Source organism: Lissotriton helveticus, chromosome 1_1, assembly GCF_964261635.1.
Source record: "Lissotriton helveticus chromosome 1_1, aLisHel1.1, whole genome shotgun sequence".
Lineage (NCBI taxonomy): Eukaryota > Metazoa > Chordata > Amphibia > Caudata > Salamandridae > Lissotriton > Lissotriton helveticus.
In genome coordinates, this window is record NC_136057.1 from 775949461 (window position 1) to 775976798 (window position 27338).

The 27338-nt window shown below is 44.3% G+C and overlaps 1 protein-coding gene across 1 annotated transcript in view; it reads right to left on the reverse strand.

The window, feature by feature from the left end:
• The window catches only part of CAPZA2 (capping actin protein of muscle Z-line subunit alpha 2), a 329387-nt gene that overhangs the window by 242368 nt on the left and 59681 nt on the right, over positions 1-27338 (reverse strand). Inside the window, exons 2-3 of the mRNA XM_078674353.1 lie at positions 7702-7765; positions 6225-6276 (exon numbers count right to left, since the gene is read on the reverse strand). Coding sequence (XP_078530479.1) covers positions 6225-6276; positions 7702-7765 — 116 coding nt within the window. The remainder of the gene's footprint in view (positions 1-6224; positions 6277-7701; positions 7766-27338) is intronic.

The following is a 27338-nucleotide window of genomic DNA, read 5'->3' on the forward strand; positions in this document are numbered from 1 at the left end:
TGATGGGTAGTGAAGTTCAAGATGAAAGCAGCATCGAACAGGTACGACCTTCTGTCAGTAATGCAAATCAGAATGTCAATGGAGACAATCATGCGCAAGAATGCATGATTACACCTATTTCCGAGTTAGTGGAACTTTCCCAGGAAGCTGTTGACAGTTTTTTCGAAAGCCTAAATGATATGATGTTCTCACCCGAACAGAAATAGAGACTTTTGAGCAAGCTCGCACACGGCGTTCCCTGAATTCGGCCTTCAACTTTAAAAATAAAGTCACATGAACATTTTCGCTCCAGTTCACGGACAGCAGTTTTTCCAGCAGCCCCAAAATATTTTTGCATATTTTTCGGGACACTATCTTCTGCTTAAAGTAAGAACTATTCTTAGAGAACTAAGGTTTCTAAATTTTAGATAGCTTATAGACATTAGCTGCCCGCTGGCATGTTCATAAAGATATTTTATTCTGTGATGGAATAGTCTCGAAACTTTTTTCTGTCAGAAATCATTTCATGTGTAATTCTCATATACCAAATAAGCAATAATGTATACAAATGCAGTTACTTTGGCATTTTTCTACAGCTTGAGTGCATACCATATATATATATGTCTGCAATTTTTCCGTATATTTGAAAATTTCAAAATGCATTTATGTATTTTGGGGTGGTAAGGTATACACACTACTCTATAGTATGTTGTACTATGTTATACTATGCCTAGATTAGTAAATATGTCCATAGTTAGCGTGGAGTGGGTGTCATGTATTCCTATCGGTTCTGAATCGATCCCCCTATTCCTGACCCTATTCTAGTTAAACAAACCAACAAGTTAACTAGCAGTCAGCCCATGAGGCAGAAATTACCCATGATGCAGATACCGTTATCTGACGCAGTCACACTACGGCACAGGAACGTGTTATCTGATTAGGTCATAACGCTTGCGATCTAATTAGACAAGCGATATTCCTCCAGCCCCTGATAAGGCATACGGAGTTCTCATAACAAATCAAACCTATGACAACCTGGGCAAAACCCTGCGGCCATTGTTTTGATTTCACCGAGAACTTTAGTAAAAGAATGTGCTAATGAGCAAATCGTATGACATCTTTATTGACGTATCTATGTCCATCCTTACGTCAATCTCGGCACCTTAAAGGTATAAATATTACCGATCTTGCCATATGCAAAACACACGCGTGGTGACGAGACGGAGCAGCCATACTTGCCGAAGCCGAGAGCAGAGCAGACCCCGCTGGCAGCAGCCCCGCCTTTCTGACGCGCTGAGAGACGCGCTGCTTTCTCCTGCCGAGAATCCAGCACCGGCGTTTCTGGGCAGCCCTCGCAGGCAGCCTGGAATATCGAGACCAGAGAAAGAGATACCATTCCTCATTCATCCTAAATTCCAGGTACAGAACTGAATAACCCCTCACAGAGAATTCCTTAGTTATTCACTTGGCAAAAACAAACTTAACTTAAACTGTAACTTTCTATTCCCGCCCACGTATTAGGCTTAGGTCAGGTACACGGGGTAGGCGTATTTAGAAACACCAGTTGAGTACGTTTAGTCAAATGTATATGTGTATGTAAATATATTTTATTCATTTTAAACATCATATGGCTTAGAAACCATATCAATGTTTTTACAGTATTACTTTATACTATTGCTTTTAATGTATGCACTTTACTTAACTATAAGTATTGCAATAATATCGATCCATTTCTCTTGTATGAGAAAAGAGACTGATCAATAAATAACACCTTTTTATTGAACACGCCCGTCTCTTCCTTTTCTCTACATTCTGATGAGACTAAGAATGCACGTACTGACTGAGTAAAATAATTTGCCTTTTGTTCACACGACTCTCGAGATTGACTCTTGATTAGGGGAGAGCAAAGTTGTCATGTTCTATGGTTGTCAGAAACTAAATCCCTTCTTGTCTAATCAGGGAGTGCCATTGAAGGGAAGATCCACCAGTTGTTCCCTCATATTTTATTGAAACACACTGTCCCGAAGCCAAGCCTGGCGGCGAAGTGCAACTGAAGAAGCCATGGCACGCCCAAGCACATCTGAGATGTCCAGAGCGGAGCGAAAAATAAACGCTGCCAGCTCCCGGTCATCCATTGCATGGTGCGGCTAGTCAACTCCAGCATTCTCCTGAGAAGCGGCAGATCCAAGGGACTCCGCTGAGTCCCACATGCACGAGATGGCCCTAACCAACACACACGAAGTTTTAAGGGCCCGCAGGGCCCCACTGGTTGAAGGTAACATATTCCTCCCCCAAGAGTCCAGCCAGCGGGCCTCCCGAGATGGTGGAGACAACAGCGGCGTTAGGGATGGAAAAGCAGTCCGCAAAAGAGGACTCTAGGCAGAGGGATGGAGGGACAGACACACCGGGTCACGCGGTGCTGGAAGGTGCCGGTGCAGAAGGTGCTGGGACACCGGATCCCCCGTGGTGAGGCGCCCCCAAGTCCCTGACAAGGAAGAGTGGAGCGAACCTTCAAACGGAAGCAGCAGCTCCCTCTCACCAGAGCCCTGGTGGAGAACTTCCAGATGATGATCCGGCTGCATATTTTCCAGCGGATCACCCATGCACAAAATACCCACAGCCGTGGAAACAGCGCGAGTGAATGCCGCACACGCCTCCGTAGGGCCCCGCGGGGGGAAAAGAGCCACAACGCGGCTACCCATCTCTGGCAAGGATGACACCAGCAGGCACCCAAATCTCCACTTTTCCTTTCCTCCATGGATTACACTGCCGCATTTCACCACGTGGATCGTAAAAAACTTTGGCAGAAACTGGACAACTGGAGAATACCCAATCATCTTCTAGACGTGTTGCTATTACTCCACTCAAATACCTGGATTAAGGTTAAGTTAGGAGCAGGTACACACCTCTCTAACCCTATTCTGACAACAAAAGGGTTAAAACAGGGTTGTGTGTTAGCACCGCTCTTATTTAACCTTTTTCTTTTGGATTTACCAGGGGAACTTGACAAATTCCTCTGTCAGGCACCGAAATTAGGGAAAATTCCACTGTTCAGTCTGCATTACGCAGACGACTTGGTGCTGATAAGAAGGACACCGATTGACCTTCAACACTTGCTAAATGTAGCCCACTCCTTTTCGGAAAGGAATGCCTTGCAAATAAAGTTCAATAAATCCAAGGTCATGGCAGTGAACTACAGGAAAAAAAGGATAATTAAATGGCACGTAAACGGACAAGGGCTCGACTTTGTAACCACCTACAAATGCTTGGGAGTAGTCCTGGACAACAAGAACTCGTTCAAACTCCAATTGGAGTCCTTATGAGAAAAGGGAACTGTGACTCACCTGGCGATAAAATCCTTAAAAGCCAAACTCCCCGACCTAACACCCAACCCTCTTCTCCAGGTTTTGCGCGCAAAGTTACAGCCGACTCACATATGGGAGTGAACCACTTCAAGGGAAGGATGCCGCATTACCGGATACAGTAATAGCTAACTCCTATAGGGCTATCTTTAACTTGCCAAGATGTCTCACCTGCACAAATCCGGTTAGAATTTGGTCATTTGAAACAAACACTAGAAAGGCAGAGTGCTTATGTTACCAACTGGCACAAGATTTGCAGTGCTGAGGCTTGTTCTCTAAACTCTAACCTATGGGAAGAACTGCTCCGACATCGCAAATCCTCAGCCAGAGATTATCCATTTGATTCACTTCAAGTCTTGGGACTATCGGACATCTGTGGTACTCCAACAGCTCTCCTGACTTAAAAAAAAAATGGCGAAAAAATCAGCACAAATCATCTCCTCTATTTAGGACAAGGAGGCATTAACAAAAAGAGCACCCAGCTGGATCACGCTTGGCGATTACGGAAGAATGCAGCCACAAGCATACCTTAACATTGGAATGAACTTAAAAACGAAAGAACGTTTTTTTAAATTACGCCTCGGCGTGATCCCGGTAACTCCGCACCTACCACCCTGGGAGAGAAAAAACTTCTTGCGGAAGTGCCGCCTGTGCAAAGCTGAAAAGGAAGACATCATCCACGTCATATGCATCTGTCCTAAATTAAAAGATTTGAGGTACAATCTATTACGTCCCTCCTTCAAATCATATGGCGTTTGGACAAACAGGCAGGCTGTCAAAATGGGTTTTAACCCCACCAAAACAAACTGTCGGGTCGTAAAGTTTTTTGAATTGGTAGCAAAAAAGACACAAAAGCACACTGGGGACGGACCAAAAAAAGCCAGACGTTTGATGACCCCGAAACATTTTATGGACAATTATGAACTGAAATTAAGTAAACTTGTAAAACTGAGGAAAACGCGTACAACAAACTTTTAGCAATTTTTTAGCAATGTTTTATTGTTTTGTAAAGATTTTAATTAATCACTTATACTCTTGAATCTGTAAGGAATTATGAATATTTCACTGGAAGAAAGGTAAATTATTTCTCTTTCAGTCAGATTACTTAATTCTTCAAATAGATTATCACTGGGGAAGTAAGGGTCCAGACTTTAATGCTGCCCCAACACCTTTATGAAAGGCAAATATCTTTAAAAATACTACACTGATTTAGGATGAAACTAAAATGTCAATAACCAGAATAAATTTCAGGTGTCCTGCAAAGTTTGGTGTAATTCCATCAGGCAGTTATTACTATAATGAAGAGAAACGTTTCTTAACCGCATGCGTGCGGGCGGAATTCCGCCCGCACGCTGAGAATTTGTAAAGCCCATTATTCATGACGAGCTGGGCTCGTCATGAGCGTGCGAGGAGGCTACCTCATGACGAGCCCAGCTCGTCATGAGCGTGGAAGGGGTTAAAGGAATCAACATTGAGAAGGCAACATTATTTTTTACTCATATCTTAAATCACTCATCCCTAAGGGATATGCCTGAAACTTTACATGCTGAAATTTAGCCATTTGAGATGAGAAAATAAGCAACACACCAAAACAAATCCAGTTTAATGCATGTTACAGTAGTTCTAAAACCTAAACAAAACCCACGAGATTCTCCAATAATAGAGAGAAAGGCAATCATAACCTCTTCCAGCAGTGTACCCATCAGGGCCTCACACATGACAACACAGATGGCATTGTAAAGAACAGTATTAAAGACAGGGCTGGTGAACTCACTTTAAAACTGACGTGTGGCATCCCTGTAAGGTCTCAATGTAATTTCATTCCTAAATCCACTTGACTAATTAATATCCGTTTGGTATAAACAAAGTTTAAGGGACTCACTTTGCATAGGTGCTTTGCTCATAGTAAAAGGGTTTTCAGCAGAGAGCTCACTTGATCGGGCGCTACTGCACCAGAAGCACAAGATATACCATCAAAATATATAATCTAACACCTTCAGATGACAGGGAGCAGCTTCAATAAGCCCCAACTGTATTTTCCCTATAACCATGTCCAGTGTAGGGCATGGGCATTCTTCAAAAATCCTACTTGTCTTAGCACGTTAGACATGCCAAGTGAATTCTGGGTGCAATGCTAAACCTCCTCTCCAGAGACTGCGGATTCATCTTTTGACTATGACCACTTACATTATGGGTGCAGGGCCTGGCTCTGCAAGATCCTTTTATACATGTTCCCGTCCCCAAACCGCATCTTCACAGATGAGAAATTATCCGTAACGGCGCATTAGATTCATGAGCAATGGATAAGCGGATGCATGACTGTGCTACTTACCACAAATAGTGATTTTTTGAGTTTTGCATGACATTCATAACATCCCTTCAGCTGAGATTGTTTTGGGGTTATTGCATTGTGAGTAAAATATGTTAACAAGGTTTTTACAGTGCATAAAAACACACAAATGCATATTTATTTTACTTTTGCCAGTTTGTTAGTAAAGACTATTAAAGTGAGTCTACATTAAGGATAGAACGAAGGCTATGTGCGCTTTCCTGCACATTCACAAGCTTTCAACACACTAGCACTATAAGGAGAAGTTTTAAGTACCATTACAGCAAGAGATGTCTCAGCTACTACACATACACATCTAAAGGTTAAGACAGATTCTAATATAATATAGGTTACCAAACTTATGGATATAATTATATATTGCAGCGAACTAAACAGTTGGATATGCTGGCAACAAGTACATACTGTAATTTCATGTGTCCGGATTGCATTACAGAACACGCATTATTTTATCACTCACTAAAACAAACGCATACTTGCAGATAATAATTTGGTAAGTGAAGCAAAGTTTTAGCATGAAAGCAATCATTACTTACTGGGCTGCACCTTCTCGGAGAAGATTATCATTGTTAAGCAACAACCGGACATCTAAAGAAAGGACAATTAAAATGTGCTAATTACTGTAAACCGTTGTTCAAGAAAATGCCAAACAACTCAAGTGATTACAAGAAGTAGGTGACACTTACACAAAGGTGAATCATGTTGTATAAAACATATTTTAGTGACTTCTTTCCAAATATATTAACAGTCATGGAAGAGTGCTATATTACACTAGAAGCTCAACATAAATGTACACCAATTTATTGCCCCCTTCAGCACTTTAGTATTACAGAAGAGAGTTCAAACGGATGAGTCTCCCCCATAAAGCACATTGCACAGTTGCAAATTAAACACCATGCAATGCAAAGAGGGCTGCACAGGCATTCCAACTACGCATTACCCAAGAGGTGCTACAGACTTAGTGCACCCTCTTCCATAGGAAAATTACACGGAGAATCAACTCACCAAGAACCCAATCCCCATGCCACCAACAACAAAGGGACTTGGGATGGAAAGAAAGGAAAGGGATGCTCCAGCAGTGATAACTGCTGCAGGAGTGCCTAGCACTGCATCGGCAAGAGCATACGCCATCTTGCCCATACTTCTCATTACAAAAAGAGTAATCCACACAGCTGGGTGGACATATTGCAGGGGACTTGAAGATGCAACATTAGAATGGAGGAAAAGATGCTTGAGTAAGATAGACTTGAGAGATAGTGGAAGGCATCCAAATGATGCCCATGGTTACAGTCAGCCGGCACCCAGGGAAACAGAACGACACCAAACACTTCTGGAAACTAGAGACAAAATGACCAAACATGGCAAGAACTAGATCAAGCGGAGTAACATTCATAGTGCTCAACAGTTTTTCTGTGAACAATATCTCCGGTTGGTAAAAGCTCACAATGTAGGGTTCCATGCATAGACAGGTACAGGGTTTATTCCAAGCCATGGTAAGTGATCTAATTTACGTAGATCTTATTGAGGATTTCCTCTGGCATGGTCTTCTGTTGTATATAAAACCCTCTATGCCAGTGCTTTGTCTTCCCATGAAGATGTGGCTCACCAGGGAAAGCCTTCCCGAGCAAGCACTGAGGGTTTCCCAGAGGGTGGGTGCATGGACAAGACCTCCATGTCTTTACTGCCAGACAGGCAGACCTGTGGAAAGGGTCACATCTAAAACACCTAGGGGTTTGAGTCGGAGATACAATTACTTTTGGGGTAGGTTCAAAGCCATCAAAGCAAAGGACATCTTATAGGGCAACAACTCCTTTTCATAAAACAAAAATACAAACGCAACTCCACTTCATCAAAACATTTGTGACCCAACATATCTGAAAATATGCAATCCAATATCAAGCTTTAGAAAGAGATGAACATTTTCAGAATAAAATAAGGTGAATGCACAATGTAATTTGCTGACACCTGAATCCCTGCAACTGAAATATAACATAAGAGCAGAAATTCACTCACCGTTGAATACCTCATTAAACTCTCCAGGAGGAGCATGAATTATGAACTTTGCTGCTACGCGTACCTAGAAAAGCAAAGAAGACTTCATAAATAAAGGACTTAGTTGGATAAGTGGCACACCTCAAATTATTAGTTATGATTTTCTTTAGACAAGGAGGGTTCTACAACTGCAGTCTTTAAAACGGAAGAAAATGAATATTGGGGGGTCTAACACACAAACCATCAATATACTTTATCCATAATAACGGGTGCATTAATATGTAATCGGATATTATCAAAAGTAAGATGACTGTAGATGGTCTGAGTCATCACCAGTTCCTTTAGAACTTTCCCGGCTTATCTGAAAGGTTCAGAGGTTCACATCTTTCCATCTTTCTCCTCTGACATTACTGCCTTATTTTCTCAGTTTCCTATATTCTGCTGGTTATCTCTCTGCTCTTTATTTTTGATTAGTGCTTTAGTCCATATTGATTGGCAGATACAGTTTTAACCTAGAGCTGTGCTCTGCGGTTTTCTTAATATTGCTATAAATACCTCTCTGTAAGTGAAACTAAGCAATTCTGTATTTCTTCTATAGCCCGTAGAGTACCGTCTATTAGAACTGTGCTTTATAACAATGCAAAGTAAATAAAAATATTAAAAGCCAAGGTGATATTGCAACTATTGGGTCATGGAAAAGAAAACAAGCATTCACAATGCAACGGTCTCGCCTTTGAAAAAGTTAGAGCTATTGGCATGGTAAATGACAACATTTTTATTTATGTGTTGGTTTTGAAAACAGATAAAGAAATGGCATTGTCATTTACAATGCCGATAGCTTAATCTCTCGCAAATGCCACACAAACACACAGGTCACCCCCACACACACAGAGAGCCCCACACACACACACAGGGACCCACACACACACACAGGGACCCACACACACAGAGCACACCCCCACACACACACACAGCCACACACAGCCACACACACCCACACACACACCCACACACAAACACAGACCCACACAGCCACACACAAACGCAGCCCCACAAACACAGCCACACACACACAGCCATTTGCGTCCAATCCCCACTGAAAAATTGCACAGAGTATTGGAGTGAGTGATCTTTACCTCCCAGGGACAGGTTATCCTTGTTCAGCCCATAATTATAGCGGTTGACAAACGGTCAGTTGTCCACCCTGACGCAGTCCAGAGTTTACGGCACCCTTCTAAGGTCTCCCACACCCTTTCTCAAGCACCTTGGACACATCGTTTCTCGCCATCCCATTCCGAATCATGTCTATAAACTTCAGGGGCCGTTCTACTGCCACCTCCCGTCCCTCCCTCGTCGTGGCTTTTGTGGTGAGCAGCAACACGTCCTGGTTGATGTTGGACACATCTGGGGATCTTTTCATGATAACACGAATGCGGGACATTGGCAGCGACATCAGCCGGTTCTCGCCACCGGTACCCGCCATCTTCTTCCTTTGACCAGTAAAGCGAGCAGGCGCAGTGCAGCGGTCGAAACATTACAGCTTAGCCAATCAGCAGAATTTTGTGAGCTCATCAACACAATAGAACAAACTCTATGGGCTACACGCTGTAGCAGAGGGCAGACAGTATGCTGGACACCCATGCAGAGAGCAGGTTTCATGTTCGGATGTGGGGCTCAGTGCAGCAAAGTTTCATCAGATATTTTACAACCTCCCATTAACGTCGGCAGCAGCATCCGAAGCCTTTAACATTTGTTTTTTCAGGGAGGGTCGGTTCGGGCAGTGCAGGGCTCTAAGTTCACCCCTTCCGATGATGGCCAGGTGGTGTGGGACTGAAAGCCCCGCCCCCTGTTCAGACTTGGCCACTTCAAGCCCCATCACTTCTCTCGCAGTATTTTAAAGATGGCGGGTCTGCCTCGGGTCTGAGTTGGGAAAGCGGCTTATAATAGTAAGCAGCTGTGAAGAGTCTGTCAGCGGGTACCATGACCCCTTTTAAACTACAAAACAGACTTTCAAAATCACCACATAATTGCACATCCCTGAAACCCTTATTATGAAGTGCAGGGAATACGAATACATCCGATCTTGACACACGGAGACTGCTTTCATGCAGGCTTGTCTCGTGTGTGACAGTTTCCAGTGTACTGGTGCGTGCTGGGCCAGGAATGAGCCATGTTTGTGTTCCTTTTGGCCGCTGTTCCTCGTGACCCGCACTCCTCCCCACCTGCCTGCGTTCCAAGTAAAGTCATTTATTTAAAGTGAATTCCATGCGGCGAGGAGACGGGAGCCATTAGACGAACTGCATAATGATCAGCCTGGCTGCGGGAGCGAGTCCGATGCTCTGCAGGCAGAGCGAGCAGGCAGCATGCAGCACTGCACAGCTGCCCTCTGACTGCTGTAGCCAGGCATAGTCTCGGCACGGCCAGCCGCCACTCTGGGTAGAGTCAGGTGGGGGGTACCTGCCTTTCATTAACCCGCGAGCCTGGGGAGAGCGAATTATATAGGTGGATGTTGCTATATCCTCCCAGACCTTCTAGTGCCTAGAGGTCGAAAAGAGGGACAAAGATTGGAAGCAGCTCATTGAAATATATTGTGCAGGAAGTAAGTTTTACAAATCGGTAGAAATATACGAACTCGAAAGTTTCAAACCGGCATCCCGGAGCGGCCGCGTCCGCTGGTTCAAGACGGCACGGAGGAGCTTCGCAAGTAAGCTACTGCCCGGGCGCCATCTTCGGAGGAATGACAAAAACAAACCTTGGGGAAAAAAAATAATAAACAAACGCCCACCGCTGCATGACGGGAAAAAGGGGCGGAGCTTAAAAACCACAGAAACGCCCACGAATCTGCTCCCACAATGATTGACACATCTCTCTTCCAATGGCTAGCCTCCATTTATGGAGCTAGCCAATGGAAGAGAGGCGGGTTAAAGCCCCAGTACTGGAGATCAAAACATTTCGCCTGCACGACACTGCGGCGCAGTGAACGCCAGGCGAAACCTAAAAACGGACACAGACTCGTTATGAGTGGCCAGTTATTAGGTACAGTAGTTATCACAGTTGGTAACGAATACCATGGGATACTTTATCTGGTACTACAAATAGCACATATTATGAGTTTTCCATTAGAATCGGCCATAATACTTGGGTGTCTGCCTACCAAAATCCACATGTCGAGTTATTTTCCAGGCCTTTTTGTCTCTAAATTTAGCCTAGTTTGACCTGCCGAACTTTATGGCACCCAGTAAACATCACGTGATAAAAACTGCCAAACTGATGATCCCGGTATGCACAGTAACAGACGTTATACACATAACGGAAGTTACCCAGGACAGTTGTAACAAAGGGCTCCATTGTTCAAGGAAGTAGGAAGAGGGAACAGATTACAAGGAAGATTAACATTCCTGTAATCCTAATTTTCATCATTGATATCTTTAACCAATTTTCGAACAGTATACATTCACAAGTGAGTGGGAATGCAAAACACTTCATAAAGAGAGACCCTAGAACAACATTCTCACAACGGAGACAATCAATTTTTTCCTTTTTTATTACAGCCATGCTAGAATTAAATTTACCTCCACATGACTTGGGATTGTGCCCGACTCCAGATATGCTGGGCAGCAGTGCTATGCGAGTTGTGGGAGGTAACAAGGGTCCCTGTTGAGGCATCTATTAAGAACTGTCCTCTAAGGGTTCTCTTGGTCCCAAAGTCTGGGACCCATATACGATTCAAAATATACCGTACTGGGTCTCGTGCTGCCTAAGCGCCACATTGCCATACATTGGACTCATCCTACCACTCCCCCTTCCCTAGAGAACCAACTTGTGAGAACGAGGTATGGCCAAGGAGCGTCGCCGGCACCACGTTTTCACCCATGAGAATGCAGTAGGTGATACAGAGGCTGGGGGGGGGGGGGGGGGGATTTGGGAAGCGATGCTGGAGGCTTTGTCCGATGAGAGACTGGAAGACTGGAAGCTGCTGCAACATATTCGTTCCAAGTGGCCAATACTACCTTGCCTATGTTGACATAGCCAGATGGTTGGTCCTTTGATTGTTTGACTGATACTGTGTGAAGTTTATGAATATGGGGTGTGCATACAGGTGGAGGGGGGACACAGCCGTCACCACCACTGAATGTGGTAGAGTTGTAGACCCAAGAAACGAGTCAGGTGGACTCTTATAAGACTGGGACATGTGCACCTGCAAGACATTATTGAAGAATAGATAGCTTCCATACCAGAGTCAGCAGATGGGACTGTCCTGGACCAACAACCGTGTCTCCATTCCTGTTGACACCTATTTAGCAGACACAGAGGTCTACCCCGGAAACTAGGGGAAATAGACTCAAATGTATAATTAAATCCAGCTCTAAGATTTCGGATTTTATAGGGACTAACAATTGACTGCCTATCGCTGCCAAGTTTTCTGTTTTGTTCACTGTTGTACTTATCACTAGGCTGTGTAAGAAATTAAAGTAGACAGACCGAGGCATTGAGTAGTTTTGGTCTCAAGATTCGTAAAATACCTGGAGCTACTTAAAACGGAGGATACCATTTTTCTTAACGGAGTTCATTTGATCAGCTTAACTAGTGCAAGGATTACCAAATCCATCCCAAACACAGGATGGTGGGAAAACCAGGAACAAATGTAGGAGTCAATCGAAAATGCCTGCCCTACATGAGTGAATAATGAGTGGATTCGGAACCCACTGCAGTCTGACAAAGTAACTGACAGGGACGGCTCCTACTCAGAGGCGGAAGAGCAATGTCCCAAAGCCCACAGGGGAAAATAATAACAGCATGTTATTGTAATTTTATTTTAAGGTACTCCTCTGTGAAGGCGGGGCAGGCTGGACTGCACACAGAGCAGGGAGAAAAGTGGTGGGTACTTTAAGAGCGCATGACTGTTTTGTCATGCATACTTGGCATGTTCTCCACCGGGGTGTGTTACAGAGCCTGGGTGGAGAACACCCTATTTAATAGGAAAGGCTATCACACCGAGGTTTGTGGGAAGGAGTAATCAAACTACTGGGTTTCTTGCAATATCCTTGTAATGTTCAGCAGGGGGTACTTGATCTCATATAAAGACACACACACAAAGTCCGAGTTTTAAGCAAATACACACATTATTTATTAATAAAATAGTAGGTGCCCCCACCAGTTTTTCTGTGGCTCAATGTGCTACTCCCCTCTTACAATGTACTTCTAGCAATGGCACTGCTTTGCACAGTCTCAGCACGACTCAATTACGTTTGGCACACCTCACAGCAATGTTCAATTATACCTTGCAAACTATAATCTTCCCCTTGTGCATACCGAGCCACACTCTACTGAACTTCTTTTGAGCACTAGCTCCTGTAGTTCGTACAAGACCGACTGTCGGTCTTTGGAACTCTGCAGAGGAACAGAACACCCCCTCCCCCCAACGCACCTGCTCACTACTGGCCTTACAAATCAAAAATCACCAAAGTCAAATAATTCACTCTTGGGTGTGCGGTCAATTGCCGGAATCACATTCATCTAGCCCCAAACTGTACATTCCCGAACAAATGAGCTAAAAGCACTGCTTTTCACGAAATATCATTAATGTAATCAGACAACCCTCATATCAGTAGCAGCTCTGTCAAGTAACACGCATCAGATTAACTTATTTCAGTGTGGTGGTCCATATCACCGCACTGAAATAGAAAGTCACGCATAATAGTGCCTCCTCAGCTGTCAAGCCTGAGTGCTGAGTGCTATTAGCACCACTGACAGAAAGCTGGCTGGATCCACACTGCTTGAAAGCAGACTTATGGCTCAGCTCGCTCTGGGCTGGCATAGGTAGTGCATATACAATGTAACAGTCTCACCCATGAATCAGATTCACTGACATCAGTCACGACTCAAGTCAGTGATGATTTCCCCAATAGGCGGGCTGCCCAGCCGCACATGGAACGGTAGGTGGCAGAAAGTTATGTTAGCAGCACACCCCGCATTCTGGCCATAATGATTTCGATAACCCGACCCTGACCGCGGCTGAAGATTGCAGGCAGCTGCACTGCAGTCCAACAGCCAAGATGAAGCGCACGAATAATTGAATCCTGGATCCGTAGCATCTCTTTAAGTCCAGGCGTGTATTATGTTGTTTAAACAGCGCAGTCTGCCGCCCTCCACTCCTACCTGGGAACCCTACCCGACTTCTGCAGTGTGCGTCTCCCCCAGAGGCGGCCATTGAGGCAGCTGTCTGTGTGAGCCTCCCCCCATCTCCTCCAGCCGCCATGTGCCCAGGCCCTGCTTACTCTGTTTGCTTACAGGCAGGGTACAGAGCCGGCCGAATCTCTGTACGCCCTGCGCTCTCCGAGTGACCCTCCCCCTCTCGCCTGCATCTCGTCAGCGCAGCCTCTGTTCCTGATGAGAGCAACGCAGGTTTTCTGCATGCACCTCGGCTTGGCTGTGTTACCACAGGAGATTGAGTCAGTTTCCCACAGCCTCTCAGGTGCTAACTAACCCCGATGGAACATCGGGGCCTGCAGCCTACCACGGCCGCTACCCATGCAGGAAAGAGTCTGTACTGCTCATGACCCTGCTTCTACTAGTAATTGTCACTAGTACCTACTGCAACTTAATTTTAACGAGTCTGTCATCATCATGCACCAGCCCAAGTAATGTTCCAGCTTAGCCAGAGGTCTCGGAACCTGTAGCTCCTCTGTGACTGTTTGACTGCTCTCCAGCTGGATGCTCCACCAGCGGCAAAAGTCATTACGCTAGTGACAACCAACCTCAATTTTGTGGAGAGAGTGTAGGGACCAAAGAGGGTCAAAGTTGGAGTTTCTCCTTTTAGACAGTTTTTACGCACAATTACTTTTTTCTTTTAAAGAGTTTTATATAGCGCGAACTTGCCCCGAATCGGTTATCAGAGCACTTTACATAGCACCAGTTGGATTACAGGAGGACACATTCGTTTTTTTTGTTAGACACACGGAAATTAAGTGATTTGCCCAGAATCACAGGATGTTCAGCGTCATTGCCGAGACTCAAACCCGATTCCCCAGATTCTAGGTCGGCCACCCTAGCCGCTAGGCCAACTCCTCTCCCAACTAGACCGTGAAAACAACCAATACCTCTTTTTTACATTCTAAAACTCTCACCCAGGGCAGTTTGTTGTGTGAGGGTTTCGCAAATATCTAACATATTATGCAACATTGTTTGCGCAGGTGTTATAATTTGGTTATTTTAGGAGGTGTTATAATTTGGTTATTTTAGGAGAGTGAGTTTCAGATCTGAACTGATTCCAGACATGCAGCTTTCATTGCACGTTTTGCTCTAGGGTTCAGGGAAGTCGAAGAGCCAGGGTGTTGTGTTTTACAGTGTAAGCGTGGTGTACATTTCCCTTAAAGTTTTGTTGTATTGCACGAGCTCCTTTGTGTATTTCTGTAAGTTAAACTGCTGTGCCTGAAGTTCACGGAACAGACAAAGCAGTGAAGCAAGAGGAGGAACAAGACTTGTTCAGGGAGCTGTGCTGTTGGTGTTCCTGTAATTGAATAAACCTCAACTTTAATCTTCTTTCGTGTGGCGGTTACATAACACAGGGGTTCCTTTAAAGATCAAAATTTGCAACACGTGTTAGTGTGGTGCTTTGCAGCAGTTTTAAATCTTCTTAGAGTTTATCGTTGCTCAAATGGATGTAATTTATGATATTTATAGGTTTACCTAGTCTTCACTGCTTGATTTTGCTTGCAAGACAGTGTCACTCAGTCGTTGAATTTCACTCAGAATTACATTACGGAAATGTCACACATACCTTTCCCTATAATTTTAAAGTGCTCTGATATCCTTCGGGATCAAGTTCGCGCTATATAAAACTTTATAAATAAATAAAGCAATCTCAAGCATTGGCTGCTCTGCAGTAGGGATCCAAGCATGCAGCATTATGAGACATTCATCACTGGTGACTGTAATCCAGAGTCCAATAGATCCTCAGGAATTGCCAAAATACAAATGTTACTTGACCAAGAAAATTAAATTCATATGCCAAAAAGTTGACTGGTTTATAATCCCATAAAGGCACCCGCACCCCCCTCCCCCGCAACACCCCCTCCCTCCCCAAAAACACTTGCTCATAATGAAACTGGTGTGACAAGACCATTCCTTACCCTGTGTTTAAGTCAGCATGTGCATGACAGAGCTATTTCTGTAATCTTGCAGCAGGCTAAGCACAATAACCTCAATGCCATTTTACAAAACATTTAAGCTCAACCTCTAGCACTTGAACTCATAATATGACGTTTTTTGGGAATGTTACTGGAACCATGTTTATAGGATTGATTTGTTTTCGTTTAGATCTATTGCACGAGAACTCGGACAACTAAACGTACTTGGTCACTACTCGATTAAAAGCACAGAAAAATATATTTAAAAAATGGGGAACTTTTTTGCTTGCACAGTTGAAGTTTTGACCTCTGACAGTTACTTACAAGGACTAAAAACTTTTGTCTAAATGTCCAAGCTTTACCATGTCGATAAATTAACAGAGCATGAAGGTTTTGCACTGTTGTGTAAAGTATAGATTTGGTATTGTTTGGGGAAAGCAGTACAATAAAATAACACATACTGGCATCGTTTATCCACTCACCCACCTACTCCCCTCACAAACTACAGTAGAAAAAAATTCGCCAGTGGGGCTTCCTGGCCCCTGTGAAATACTAATCCTTCTGAAAAGTAGTGGCAATTGAAAATATTGTGAAAAGAGGAAGAAATGGCTTGCCTGAAGGATAAACTGATGGAACTTTTCCAACTGATGATTCCACCTGCCTGGCCCCATGGCACTACTCTTATGTCTAGAGAGAGCAGAATGGCAAAACAAAGATGTTGCTAGTGCAGGGTAATTACAAAGATAAAACGGAATTTAACGTGTTACTGTCAATCTGAGCTGGAGTAAAAAGGACACTTTTTTTTAAATCAAGATACTGTTCAGCAGTAACAGTACGTGCGAAGTTGCACAGTTCAGCTGCAAGTAACCAGCCTTGTCTTAACACATTTCAAAAGATATTTTTTTATCCAAATAAACGAAAGTTGTTTTTATTGCTTCCTTTTAAAACAAACACACGACTTGCCCAGTAATGGCCATTTTGAGAAAGTCATTATTTTCACTCTGACCGAAAGCCAACATTCATTAAGTGTTACAAAAACACAGTTTTTGGCTAGAACCTTTGATCGCTACATCAAATTTCATTCAGTTGTGAGGCATCTTACTTGATTTGAATCCTTTGTCATTTACTTTCAGACTGAATGGTTCGTTTGTTTGTTGCTCATGTATAATATGCATTTCTCAGAGGAAGGCCTTGTTGGAGCCAAGGTATTAAGAGTGAGCCAAGGACTCCTCATCTACACCAGTTTACCTTTCACGGGTCAGATATCTGGGCCTTGTGAGAGCTCAGTCACAACTCGTATCAATATTGTGGCATCTCTTTCTCCTATAGAATAACACAATTTCCTACTTAAGACTGCATTATGCATACTACCCTGGGTGTACAACAGGCGTGTGTGCCTGCTTTGTGCACCCCAGGGCACAATGGCAATACAGAAGGGGCTGTAGCTGCTTGTGAGGCTCCTTCTGCAATATTGACAGTGTTATCGCACCTCTTGAGAGGTTATTTCTTCATTGGCCTGGGGGTATGGCCCCATGCAAAAGAGGAAATTGCTTTGCCTCTGTGGCCACAACCTGCTACGGAAGCAGGCACAGAGGCAAACAGGCCCTTAGGAGGCACACTAAGACTATGAGATGGTGCACGGTTAGAACGCCGCCTGAGGGCAGTCCTTTGTATGGGGTATGGGGCCTCCGACACCCCTTGCAAGTGGATGTAGTCTCTTACAGCACACGCATGCAGGGGGGGATCTTAGTTCTCTCTTTGAAGAGTGGTCAGCTGCTGCCTCCACTCTGGAACACAGAACAGCTTGGAAGCAGCTGCTCTATATTTCAATTAATGTTCTGCCCTGGGGAGGTGTATTCAGGATAATATGGTGCACTGCACCAGGCGCACCAGGTGCAGACCAGGGTAGTGAGCCAGTTCAGTCATCAAGGCTTTGGTGCATTTGGCTCACACAACATAAACAGAGTGCAGAAGGGTATGCTTTCCATTTTTACCCACTTGGGGAGCGTCTCTTTAATGATTTAAATCCAAGCAAAGTGATGGTGATACTAGCTAGGCAACTGACAGCCAAATTACACTGTCTGGCCCACTTCAAGGAATCAACTGTGATGTTCTGCCACATCAGGCCACTGACCAGACTTCCAAAAATGAAATTCTCTTTTAGTTTACATGTTAATAAACATAACTTCTAAATTTGTTCATCTCCTGCAGGGAGATGGAGAAAGGGATGAATGGGGTTGTTTATGTCTTCCCTGTTGGCAATGATATTGTTTCTAGGTGGGAAAAAACCTCTCCAAAAAAGAGCTTTTAGCCTGCACACTACTTATCTAACATTGGTTGGATTTATTGTCACTCACATGTTCTTACTTTACATTGGTGTGTGTCTTCGCCTCTACACTTCACTTCATCCAAGTGTTTCTGAGTTCTTGCCCGGGCATGGACCAAGTACTGATTGATTTCTGGATTAGTGTTCTTCTGCGCTGCTAGCACTTAGGCAGACAACTTGAAGCCATCAGAGCTGAAGCTTGCGCTTCCCAGTATTAATAAGAGCTAAATGAAAACCACTAGCAGTAACAAAACTTTCTGGCATGTGACCTTTTTGGATCGAGCCTGCAGGCAGAATGCAATAGTTTGGTGACCTATTGTGTCAAAAAAATAAAAACTCTAAAAAGTGTTTTTTTGCCTGGCTATTACTTACAGTTTGTTGGCATAATTAGCACTCCTCTTTGCTGCCTTCTAATTCAGCAGTGTGTGCGAGGAGTCACTTCCTTTTCTTTCTGTGGAGCATGGGCTAAATAAAAATTGATTTCTCCTAATTGGTGTCTATCGATGCTCACGCTGTAATTGAAGTACTATTTCCTTTTTAATAAATTTTTTTAGCATTTTCATATAGTGCAAACTCCTCTTGAAGGTTCTGGAGCACTTTACATGAGCACCAGCTCACATAAATTTTTTTCGAGGCACGGGCAGATAGAGTGACTTGCCCAAAATCACAGGATGTTGAGCCAACACATCCCTGATTGAACACAATTTGACACTAATTCTTTCTGTGTGGGCGCTGTGAGGTACTGTTTTTTGCTGAGCTCGAGCGAGATACGAGTCATGTTTGTTGCCAAGAGACAATGAGGCAACTAACAATTCACCCCTGGTTCGCTCAGTCTGCGTATCCAGCAGCCAGTCAGCTCTCTCCGGAGTCTCACAAACCTCATAAAACCAAGTGCTTCATTCCTTGATGTTGGTTTCCATTTCACCATAATGTCCTCTAAGGCTCAGGCTAAAGGTGTGCGCAACGCGCAAACATGGCCAGTTTTTGCTATGCTCGTTGAAGTTTAAAATGTGCTTTTGGGGTCTCAGTTCACCGGAGCTTCGTAATTGACAGCAACTGTGCACGATCAACTCCTTGTGTGTTCTTTTGTATTTTCCTATGTGCGTGTGAGAGAGGTGTGTCTGCGTGTGAGGGAGGTGTGTCTGCGTGTGAGAGGAGTGTGTGTGAGGTGTGTTGGGGTTGTGATGTGTGAAGTGATAGACATATATATATTACATTGAGGATTTTTTTCTGTAAACACCCCAAACTCCTTCCAATCCATTCGCCCTGTCACCCCTGGCTACCACACACCAACATCTCCATGCCACCTTCCAACCACTTGGCCCCAGAGTGGTGGAGGCAATCTGTAGGTGATTCAGGGGAGGAATGGCGATATTTGTGTTCAGAGGCCAGTCAAAGAGCAGATGTAGTCAGGTGAGGATTGGCCAGTGAATAAAAAAGGGGGTCCCTGTTGGCTTGTTTTTTAGATCTTGCCTAAGATTAATGTGTGCTGTCGCTTGCAATGATCCATTGTTTAAAAAAAAAAAATCAAAAAATCAAAAGGGCCTTTTAGCCTCTCCTCTTACCTACCATTGCTTGGCTTCATGGTCACTTATTTTCTTTGTTTTCATTGGTGAGCAACTGTCGGCCTTATTTTGACTGTGTTTTTGTTGTCTTCCCTAGAGCATGGACCAAGTACTTATGGATATCTTGATTACTGTTCTTCCAAGCGAATTGCATTCGTATAGTGGTACTTTTTTTTTGTTCTTTTTGTTTGAATAAACTTCAAACCATCAGAGTTGAAGCTCGCACTTTCCTGTATTTCTAACTGTTGAACGCAAACCACTAGCAAAACTTTGTTGCATATGACCAATGTCTGAAACATACATCTAGTCCACTAGTCTTTTATTAAGGATTACGCTGTAAACCTACACACTCGGCTTAAAATGGCTATTGTACAGTATATGTTTTTCTGAATTAACCAAGTTTGCATCACATTTACTTATTTGCCGATTACCTCTTTTATAATTTAGAGGATGTTTTATTCATCATTAAAGACGTGCTTTCAAAAGGTTTAAGTTTCATCTTTAGCTCTACCCACCCCTAGCCCTAAAATCACCCTTACCTCCCTTTACCTCAACCCACCCCAAATCCTCATGTCACCCCGCCCTCCCTTTACCGCTAGCCACCAAAGCCATTACATTTTTTTTTTTAAAGTATGTTCTTGAAATAAAATACAGACATAAGAAATTAAAAATGTTTTTGTGGAGGCAGCGAATATTCCCATATTGAGAAAATGGATCACTGCCCATTGTGCTCAGCATTGCCACGTCATAATGCTTTTTTTGAACTATTCGCCGTGTTGCACATGACTAAAAGATTTTGCCAAAGCCAATAGCTATCCCATAGGGGAAACCTATTGGCTTTGCAAATGCTTGATTTAATCTGCACTGGTCTCTCGCAACTAGCATTATGACAATGGATGAACACAGACAGTGTGCAAACTTATTTGTATGCATGTCGTATTTAAATAGCATGAACCTAGCCAAAAGGCAGCGAAGCACTGTACAGGGTCAAAGGTAAAAACACATTCAACGTGTGACAGGAATGGTAATTGATGGCAATATTACGGTCGGGCTTGCACCAAAGTCTTTGCAAAAACATAGAAACAATTATTGCTTTTTCTAGAGAATGCATGTATGACAATAATATACAATGTGACCTGGTGAGTATAAAATAGTTCCCCATAAATTGTGTGTGCGATCTTGTGGACTGTTACTGCATCGCCAGTTGTAAAAATTATATATAAGAAAGAACAACTTTTTGTAAAGTATGGAGACTTTCAATACAAAAAAATCTTTGAAATAATTTTGGAGAGTTCAAATGTAGTCTTCTGCCAAGGATTTGGGAGGTAAAAAGATTATCAGTGGGCTTGGAGTAGCCTCCATTCGTAGATCCGTGTTTGTAGGAGCAATAAAGTAATTCTGGACTAGCTAAAAGTGATACCAGAGTAGTCTCACTTTATTTGGCTGCGACAGATATGAGGAAGTGCACAAATCACTGGGCAGGTGCGGCTCTATAATTATATTAACTGCCTGTGTGAAGATAGTTCAGCTTTACAAATATTTTCCTACTGAGGTGTTGAAATACTTCTCGCATAATGTGTATATGAACATATATAGGTGGTCCACACGGCATAGAGGGAAATTGCCACTCCTACCGTCCACAGTAACAGTTTATATTAATTTTTAAACCATTATTCTCAAATTTAGTAACTCAACTATTTAGATTGTTAGGGCCACAGTGAACACAATCACTGGCTCAAATATATGAAGAGGCTAAGGCGCGTGTTGCAGATGGTATTTGTCCTGTGTCTAGGACTATTCATGTGTGAGTGGTCAGTTGTGAGAATGTTGGATGTATGTGGAAGGCGGGTACCACATTGGTCAGTCAGGGAACGCTCCTCTCTGGAAAGTCATCATGATCCTGTTGGGGTGTAACTTGGAACTAGGCCTGGACCTACCAGCGGGCCCTACCTGTCACTTTATATGGAACGGATTTGATTAAACCCAAGTGTTGCCAATTGCTGTGTGGATCACCTAATTTTCACAGTGCACCAGGTCATGAACCGTAATGGCTTATGTGCTTCCCAAAAAAAACCAGCTCCCTCATTCTACACCACTTTCTTCCCATCTATCCAAGCTACTCAAAGTGCTGTGTGTCCAAATGACAATATTTTGGCACTACAGAAATCCAAAAATATGTAAATGGTTAAGGGGTGCCAGTGACTAAAAATAATCTTTTATTTATAATAAATGAATTCCAGGTTGGTGGCTGTTAAATAGGTCTAGGCTGTTCGGATAGTTTAGTTAAGATCAGTATGGCAATTATTGAAGGCATCAAGTAAACTGGAAAGGTGTTGTGGCAAGCCTGCTGGACATGGATACAACCCTAGAATTCAACTTAATTTCCAATTGACTAAAACACCTTGGATGGGGGAGAAATCAACCAGGCATGTAAAGAAGAACACACAGACTGGACTTCAATCTATTCCTATTTTTGGAGTGCCCCACAATAACTCCCCTGGGAGATAAAAACAGCTAAGAGCTCACAAACGTGGGCCAAAATTTCGGGGGCAATTCATTATTCCCCAGAAAGACCTTCCATTGCGCCAAAAAAAGTGGTAAATTGAGTAAAGCCCAAGTTGACAACACTAAGGTAAGTGGGACTGATACCATTTCTTAAAGATGTTGCTGGAGGGGGGGGGCTGGAGGGGAACTGAAGAGGGAAATTGCTTAGCAGTGGGTGCAATAATAAACTAGAGCGGAGAAGGGCAGATGCAGACTCAATAATATGCGGTGAGCTATGTGCCATCATGGAGAAGTAGTGAAGGAATTGGAGGACTAGCGACACAAAGGGCCTAGAAAGCCAGCTCCAACTAAGAGCCTTGCTTGGAAGATTACCGAGGTTAACACCCATTCATGTTACAGATATCGTCCAAAAATTGCCTACAACAAATGAAGGAAGCATACCATGATGAAAATCTATGAAGAATTTGAGAAGCCAAGAAGTGTAGCAATGACAGAGACAAGTACCACCACCCAAACCGAGGAAAATATTGGTGGAACAACTTTGAGTTTATCTACTTCAGCTACTCCGCACCAACCACACCAAACTACTAACAGCAAATGTATATTGTAAAACAAAAATATCTATCTGTACAATATTCATTGAGCGCCTTTTTTTATTTATGTAAAACAAACCTAATGGAAGATCCAGCATATGAAAATGTAAAAAATAAAAAATAAAGATCTAAGCTGGGATAGGTAGTCAACCAGCAGTCGATAATTGGGCCTCTGGAGGTCTTCAGACTCCAGCAACCTTCACTGATGCGAAGGATGGATACTATATGTTGTGCAAAGTAGGAAGACAAATCCCCTAGCTCAATAAAGCAGAGACAGGCAGTAAAGAACCGAAGCAGAGGAGTTTTGCCTCTTTATGACGCCACAGGCTTTAGAAAGGTTCAGGTTGAAAAACAGTAATCTCTTGATTGTGAGGTGTGTGTGATCGAAGGGAAAGGAGAGAGACCACGGGGACTGCTGGCAGAAAGTCCTGTTAGGCCCAGCCCACCTCTTTCTTACTTCCGAACTCCCGCCCTTACCATAACACACCCCATGCCCAGGTCCCGACAGGGATTGCGGGAGGAAATTCTATAGTTTTCGTGGTTCTGAATAATAACAAGCATTTACAATGCAACGGTTTTGCCTTTGCAGCCAGCATGCGATCCTACACGCAGAACCCCCAACAGCACAATTTACAAACTACAAGCATTGGCATTGAATTTAAAGCATATTTAATTATATATGATGACAAAAAAATAATTATAAAAAAGCGTTGATCTGTTTGAGCAATTTGGATTTGTTTCTTAAAGTCTGCAAATGATGCAGCCTTTGATGGAATCTGTGGCAGAATCTTAATTATGAGTAAAAACGCATTAACTGCAGAATCACATCCTTCCAGTGGACCTGGGTGAGGGTGCAGAAGTTGAGAAGGAAGGGGAAGAAGAAGAGAAAGGAAAGGGAAGCAACAGAAAAGGTGGCATGTGAGAGGAAGGAGGGGAGGTGGAGAGTGCTGAATAATCGTCGCGTGTATTGTATCGCTAACCTGTGGTACTGCTATGGCTTTCAAACCTGTTCCTTCTCTCACCCTCGCCTCTCTCCAAAAAACACACAAGCTTCTCTCTGTGGGACCACCTCCTCTCCCATGTCAGTGCTTTAAGTGGGGTGAAAAGGTGGTGGGGTCTCCAAAAGGGGCATGGCCATATAGGTGTAACTAGGAAACTTTGGCAAAAGTATGGCTGTGGCCTAAACGCACCTAAACACTGCATGCCACCTGACAAGTATTCAAGGCACCTTTATGTGTGTTGTCTGGTAGTGCTTCTAAAAACATCATACATCAGCTAACACAAACACCTAAAACAGGCCCGATCCATTAGCTGTACCAATGCTTGTTAGCACTGATTTGTATTCTATGTCACATAAAGGAGTAACTCATTTTCTTCCTGTCACTCACTCCTGCTGCAGGCCACCTCTCTCTGTTATTCACTTACACTCATCTTTTTGAAGTCTCTCTATCTACACATTTCACACCATCTGCACCACTGTCTTTCACTCTCTGCTACACATCCTTCCTTTCAACTCCTCCCCGTCAACATCGCCTCTCACACGCCCTGCATTTTCATTTCCATTGGCCCTGTCCCTATTTTGACAGCTGCATACCACCATACATTCCCCCATAGATCGCCGTTACAATTGGCCCATATGTGGCCATCGTTCTGGGCGCCCAGCAGAGAGGCCAAGGATTGGATGAGCATTTAGTAAGAACACCTTTATGCGAGGCCCTGTCAGAAAGTGGAAGTGCCTTCAGCCTCAGCTGCAGTTCTCAATCATGTCTAGTCATGAACAATCACCCACACCCTGAACTCACACAGACACCTCGAGGTGACTGGGCTTGCAGTGCGGTTATGCAAGATTCTCTGCATACTATAGGCTGGCACCGCTACACTCTCAAGTGCCGCGAAGCAGCTCCCGGCTGCACGTGGCACTATACCGAAGGAATGATATCAACGGGCGCAGTAAGGGAAGGGGTGAAATGGTGATCTGGCGGGCCAGATGCTCCGTGACTTTGTGTCTGTGCGTGTGGCAGTGCCGAGGGCACCCTTTCCTGAAGGTGGGTCTCCGCGGAGGGGGCAGAGGCATCAGCGCCAGGGTTACGGGGAGCCCAGGAGTGGGGACCTGAGCTCCCAACTGACGTCCTCCGTTTTTACGAGTCTTCTTTAGTTTTTGGCCTCGCTGTTTCTTTTTAGGCGCTCCGAGGCCACCCGTGCGCCATTTAACGCTATGTCAAATTAAATGTAGTTATTAACCTGTTGCTAATGCCTGCCCGTGCCTCCTTCAGTGACTCCACCTTTTCTCTGCCTCCTTTTCACGAAAGGCAGCGAAGGGCCCACCTAGTCTTATTGTCTCTCCCCTGTGCGCAACACGCGCCTCATTGGGCGCTATAACAATACTTTCCCCCACAGGTATCCTCTCTTTCTCATGGTTTAACTGTATCCCTTTCACTCGCTGACACCCCTCTGCTACTCTCTTCTTCTCCCATTCACTCCTCCACCCCAGTGTCTGCCTTTCTAACTTTCTCCTTTCTCCCTCTTTTACTTTCCATATCTCCTCTGTATAAACTCTGTGCCTCTTCCAGTCTGTCTCTTGACCCTCTCTTTGTGTAGCTCCTCTCTTCGTTTAGTCACTCTCTCGCCCCCTTTCTTTCTTCGGTTTTCTCTTTCTTCTCTCTCTCTGAATCATCACTTGGCTTTCTCCCTTTCCCTTCCATCTTACCCCTTCCCTTTAGCTCCTCCTTTCGCTGCCGCGCTCTTTCTCTTCCCCTCTTCCCTTCTCTCCTTTATTCTTCTTCGCTCCCTCGTTCTTCTTCTCTCCTTTATCTCCGCCGTCCTTTCCCAGTCCTTAGTCTAAGTTTGGAGTTAAACATATTTTGTGGGAAAGGGCCCCGTTCCGGAAGGAGCTGTCGGGAGACAAACCACCCGCTGTTGGGGCCTTGGAGACGCAGGGCCCACGCCAGCGAGCGGTGGGGGCTGGGTGGGGGTAGTGGAGGGAAAGATGTCATGTAAACACCGCCTGCGAGCGGGACCGGGACGAAGAAGGACTGCGGGCGGAGGGAGGGGGGAAGAGCAGGACGGAAGGAGCTGCGGGCGGAGGGGAGGGGGGGGGGGACCGGGACGAAGAAGGACTGCGGGCGGAGGGAGGGGGGAAGAGCAGGACGGAAGGAGCTGCGGGCGGAGGGGAGGGGGGGGGGGCCGGGACGAAGAAGGACTGCAGGCGGAGGGAGGGGGGAAGAGCAGGACAGAAGGAGCTGCGGGCGGAGGGGAGGGGGGGAGCGGGACCGGGACGAAGAACACTCACCTGGGCTTCCTCCAGCGGCTGTGGTCTATGGCAAACAAAACGAAACTCCGCCCACCGCCGCGATGACGACATCGCAGAGGCGGAGAGGGAAAAAATAGCGGGAACGCCCCCGAATCTGGTCCGGCCTTTGACGGACAGATCCGGCTCCCAATGGCTAGCCTCCATTTATGGAGCTAGCCAATGGGAGGAGGGGGCAGATACCCGACCCCACATAGAGGATTAGAGGATATCATTAGATTTTGCTAGCGCATGCGTACTTCGTACGCATGCATCGCTAGTCAAAACCTAATAAATATAAAATGTACTCTAATCAGATACCATGTGTCAAAGCGTTCTGCACCAGGGAATGCTTTGTGAAGTAACAACGGTCACCTATCGAGCACTTAAAAAAAAAACCTCGGCTACTGCTCATTTACCAAAACACAGTAAATTCAGCACAATGGAACGGACCGCTGATCGGTGTCTACGCTACATTTTACAGGAGTTTCGCAACTGGAGGGCAATGGATTGTAGGGGACTCTAAAGCATCGATCATTTCTTACACAACCATTCTTTGAGTGTTCCGAAAGGGCACAAAGTTCTTAGGAAACTTTCAGGTATGCCACTGGCCATTTAGATGTCTTGTCCTTTTTTCCTTCACTGTGCGCTATTCATTATAGTGCAAGCAAAATATTTGCTTTACCTAGCAGCTTATTTTGGGGAAACAGCACGATAAAAAAACCCATACAGTTTTTCGAATAAACCCGGACTTGAGGTTAAATAGGAAGTTTTAGCTGTTCGGTAGAAGGACAGAGCATATATGTAACACTTCCTGTGCAAGATCATACCAGAAAGTGACTGATTCACAGACTAGTCTTTGGCAACTGAAATGTCCATATTTGGTTAAAAGGGGGAGCGAAAAAAACAGAACTATAAATAACCATGACCTCTAAGGGAAAAGCAAGTTTTTCGTGTAACAACTTGGTTGACAGAATTCAGAGACACTTTTAAAGGAAAAACATACTTCACAACAAACCCGATTGAAGATCGAGATTATGTAAGGGATAAGGGATAATTACTTATAACAACGTTATATTTTAGCCTGCACTCTTCACACAAATAGCTACGGGAAATGTCATAATGGTTCTTCGAACAAGCAACTAGGCGTATAAGAGTTCCAGCCCGCCAAGAGAGCAGCATCCGGAAACAATACATGCATGTACTTACGAAGGGTGCTTCGTAACGTGGTGCAAACTAAATATGTGCAACCCA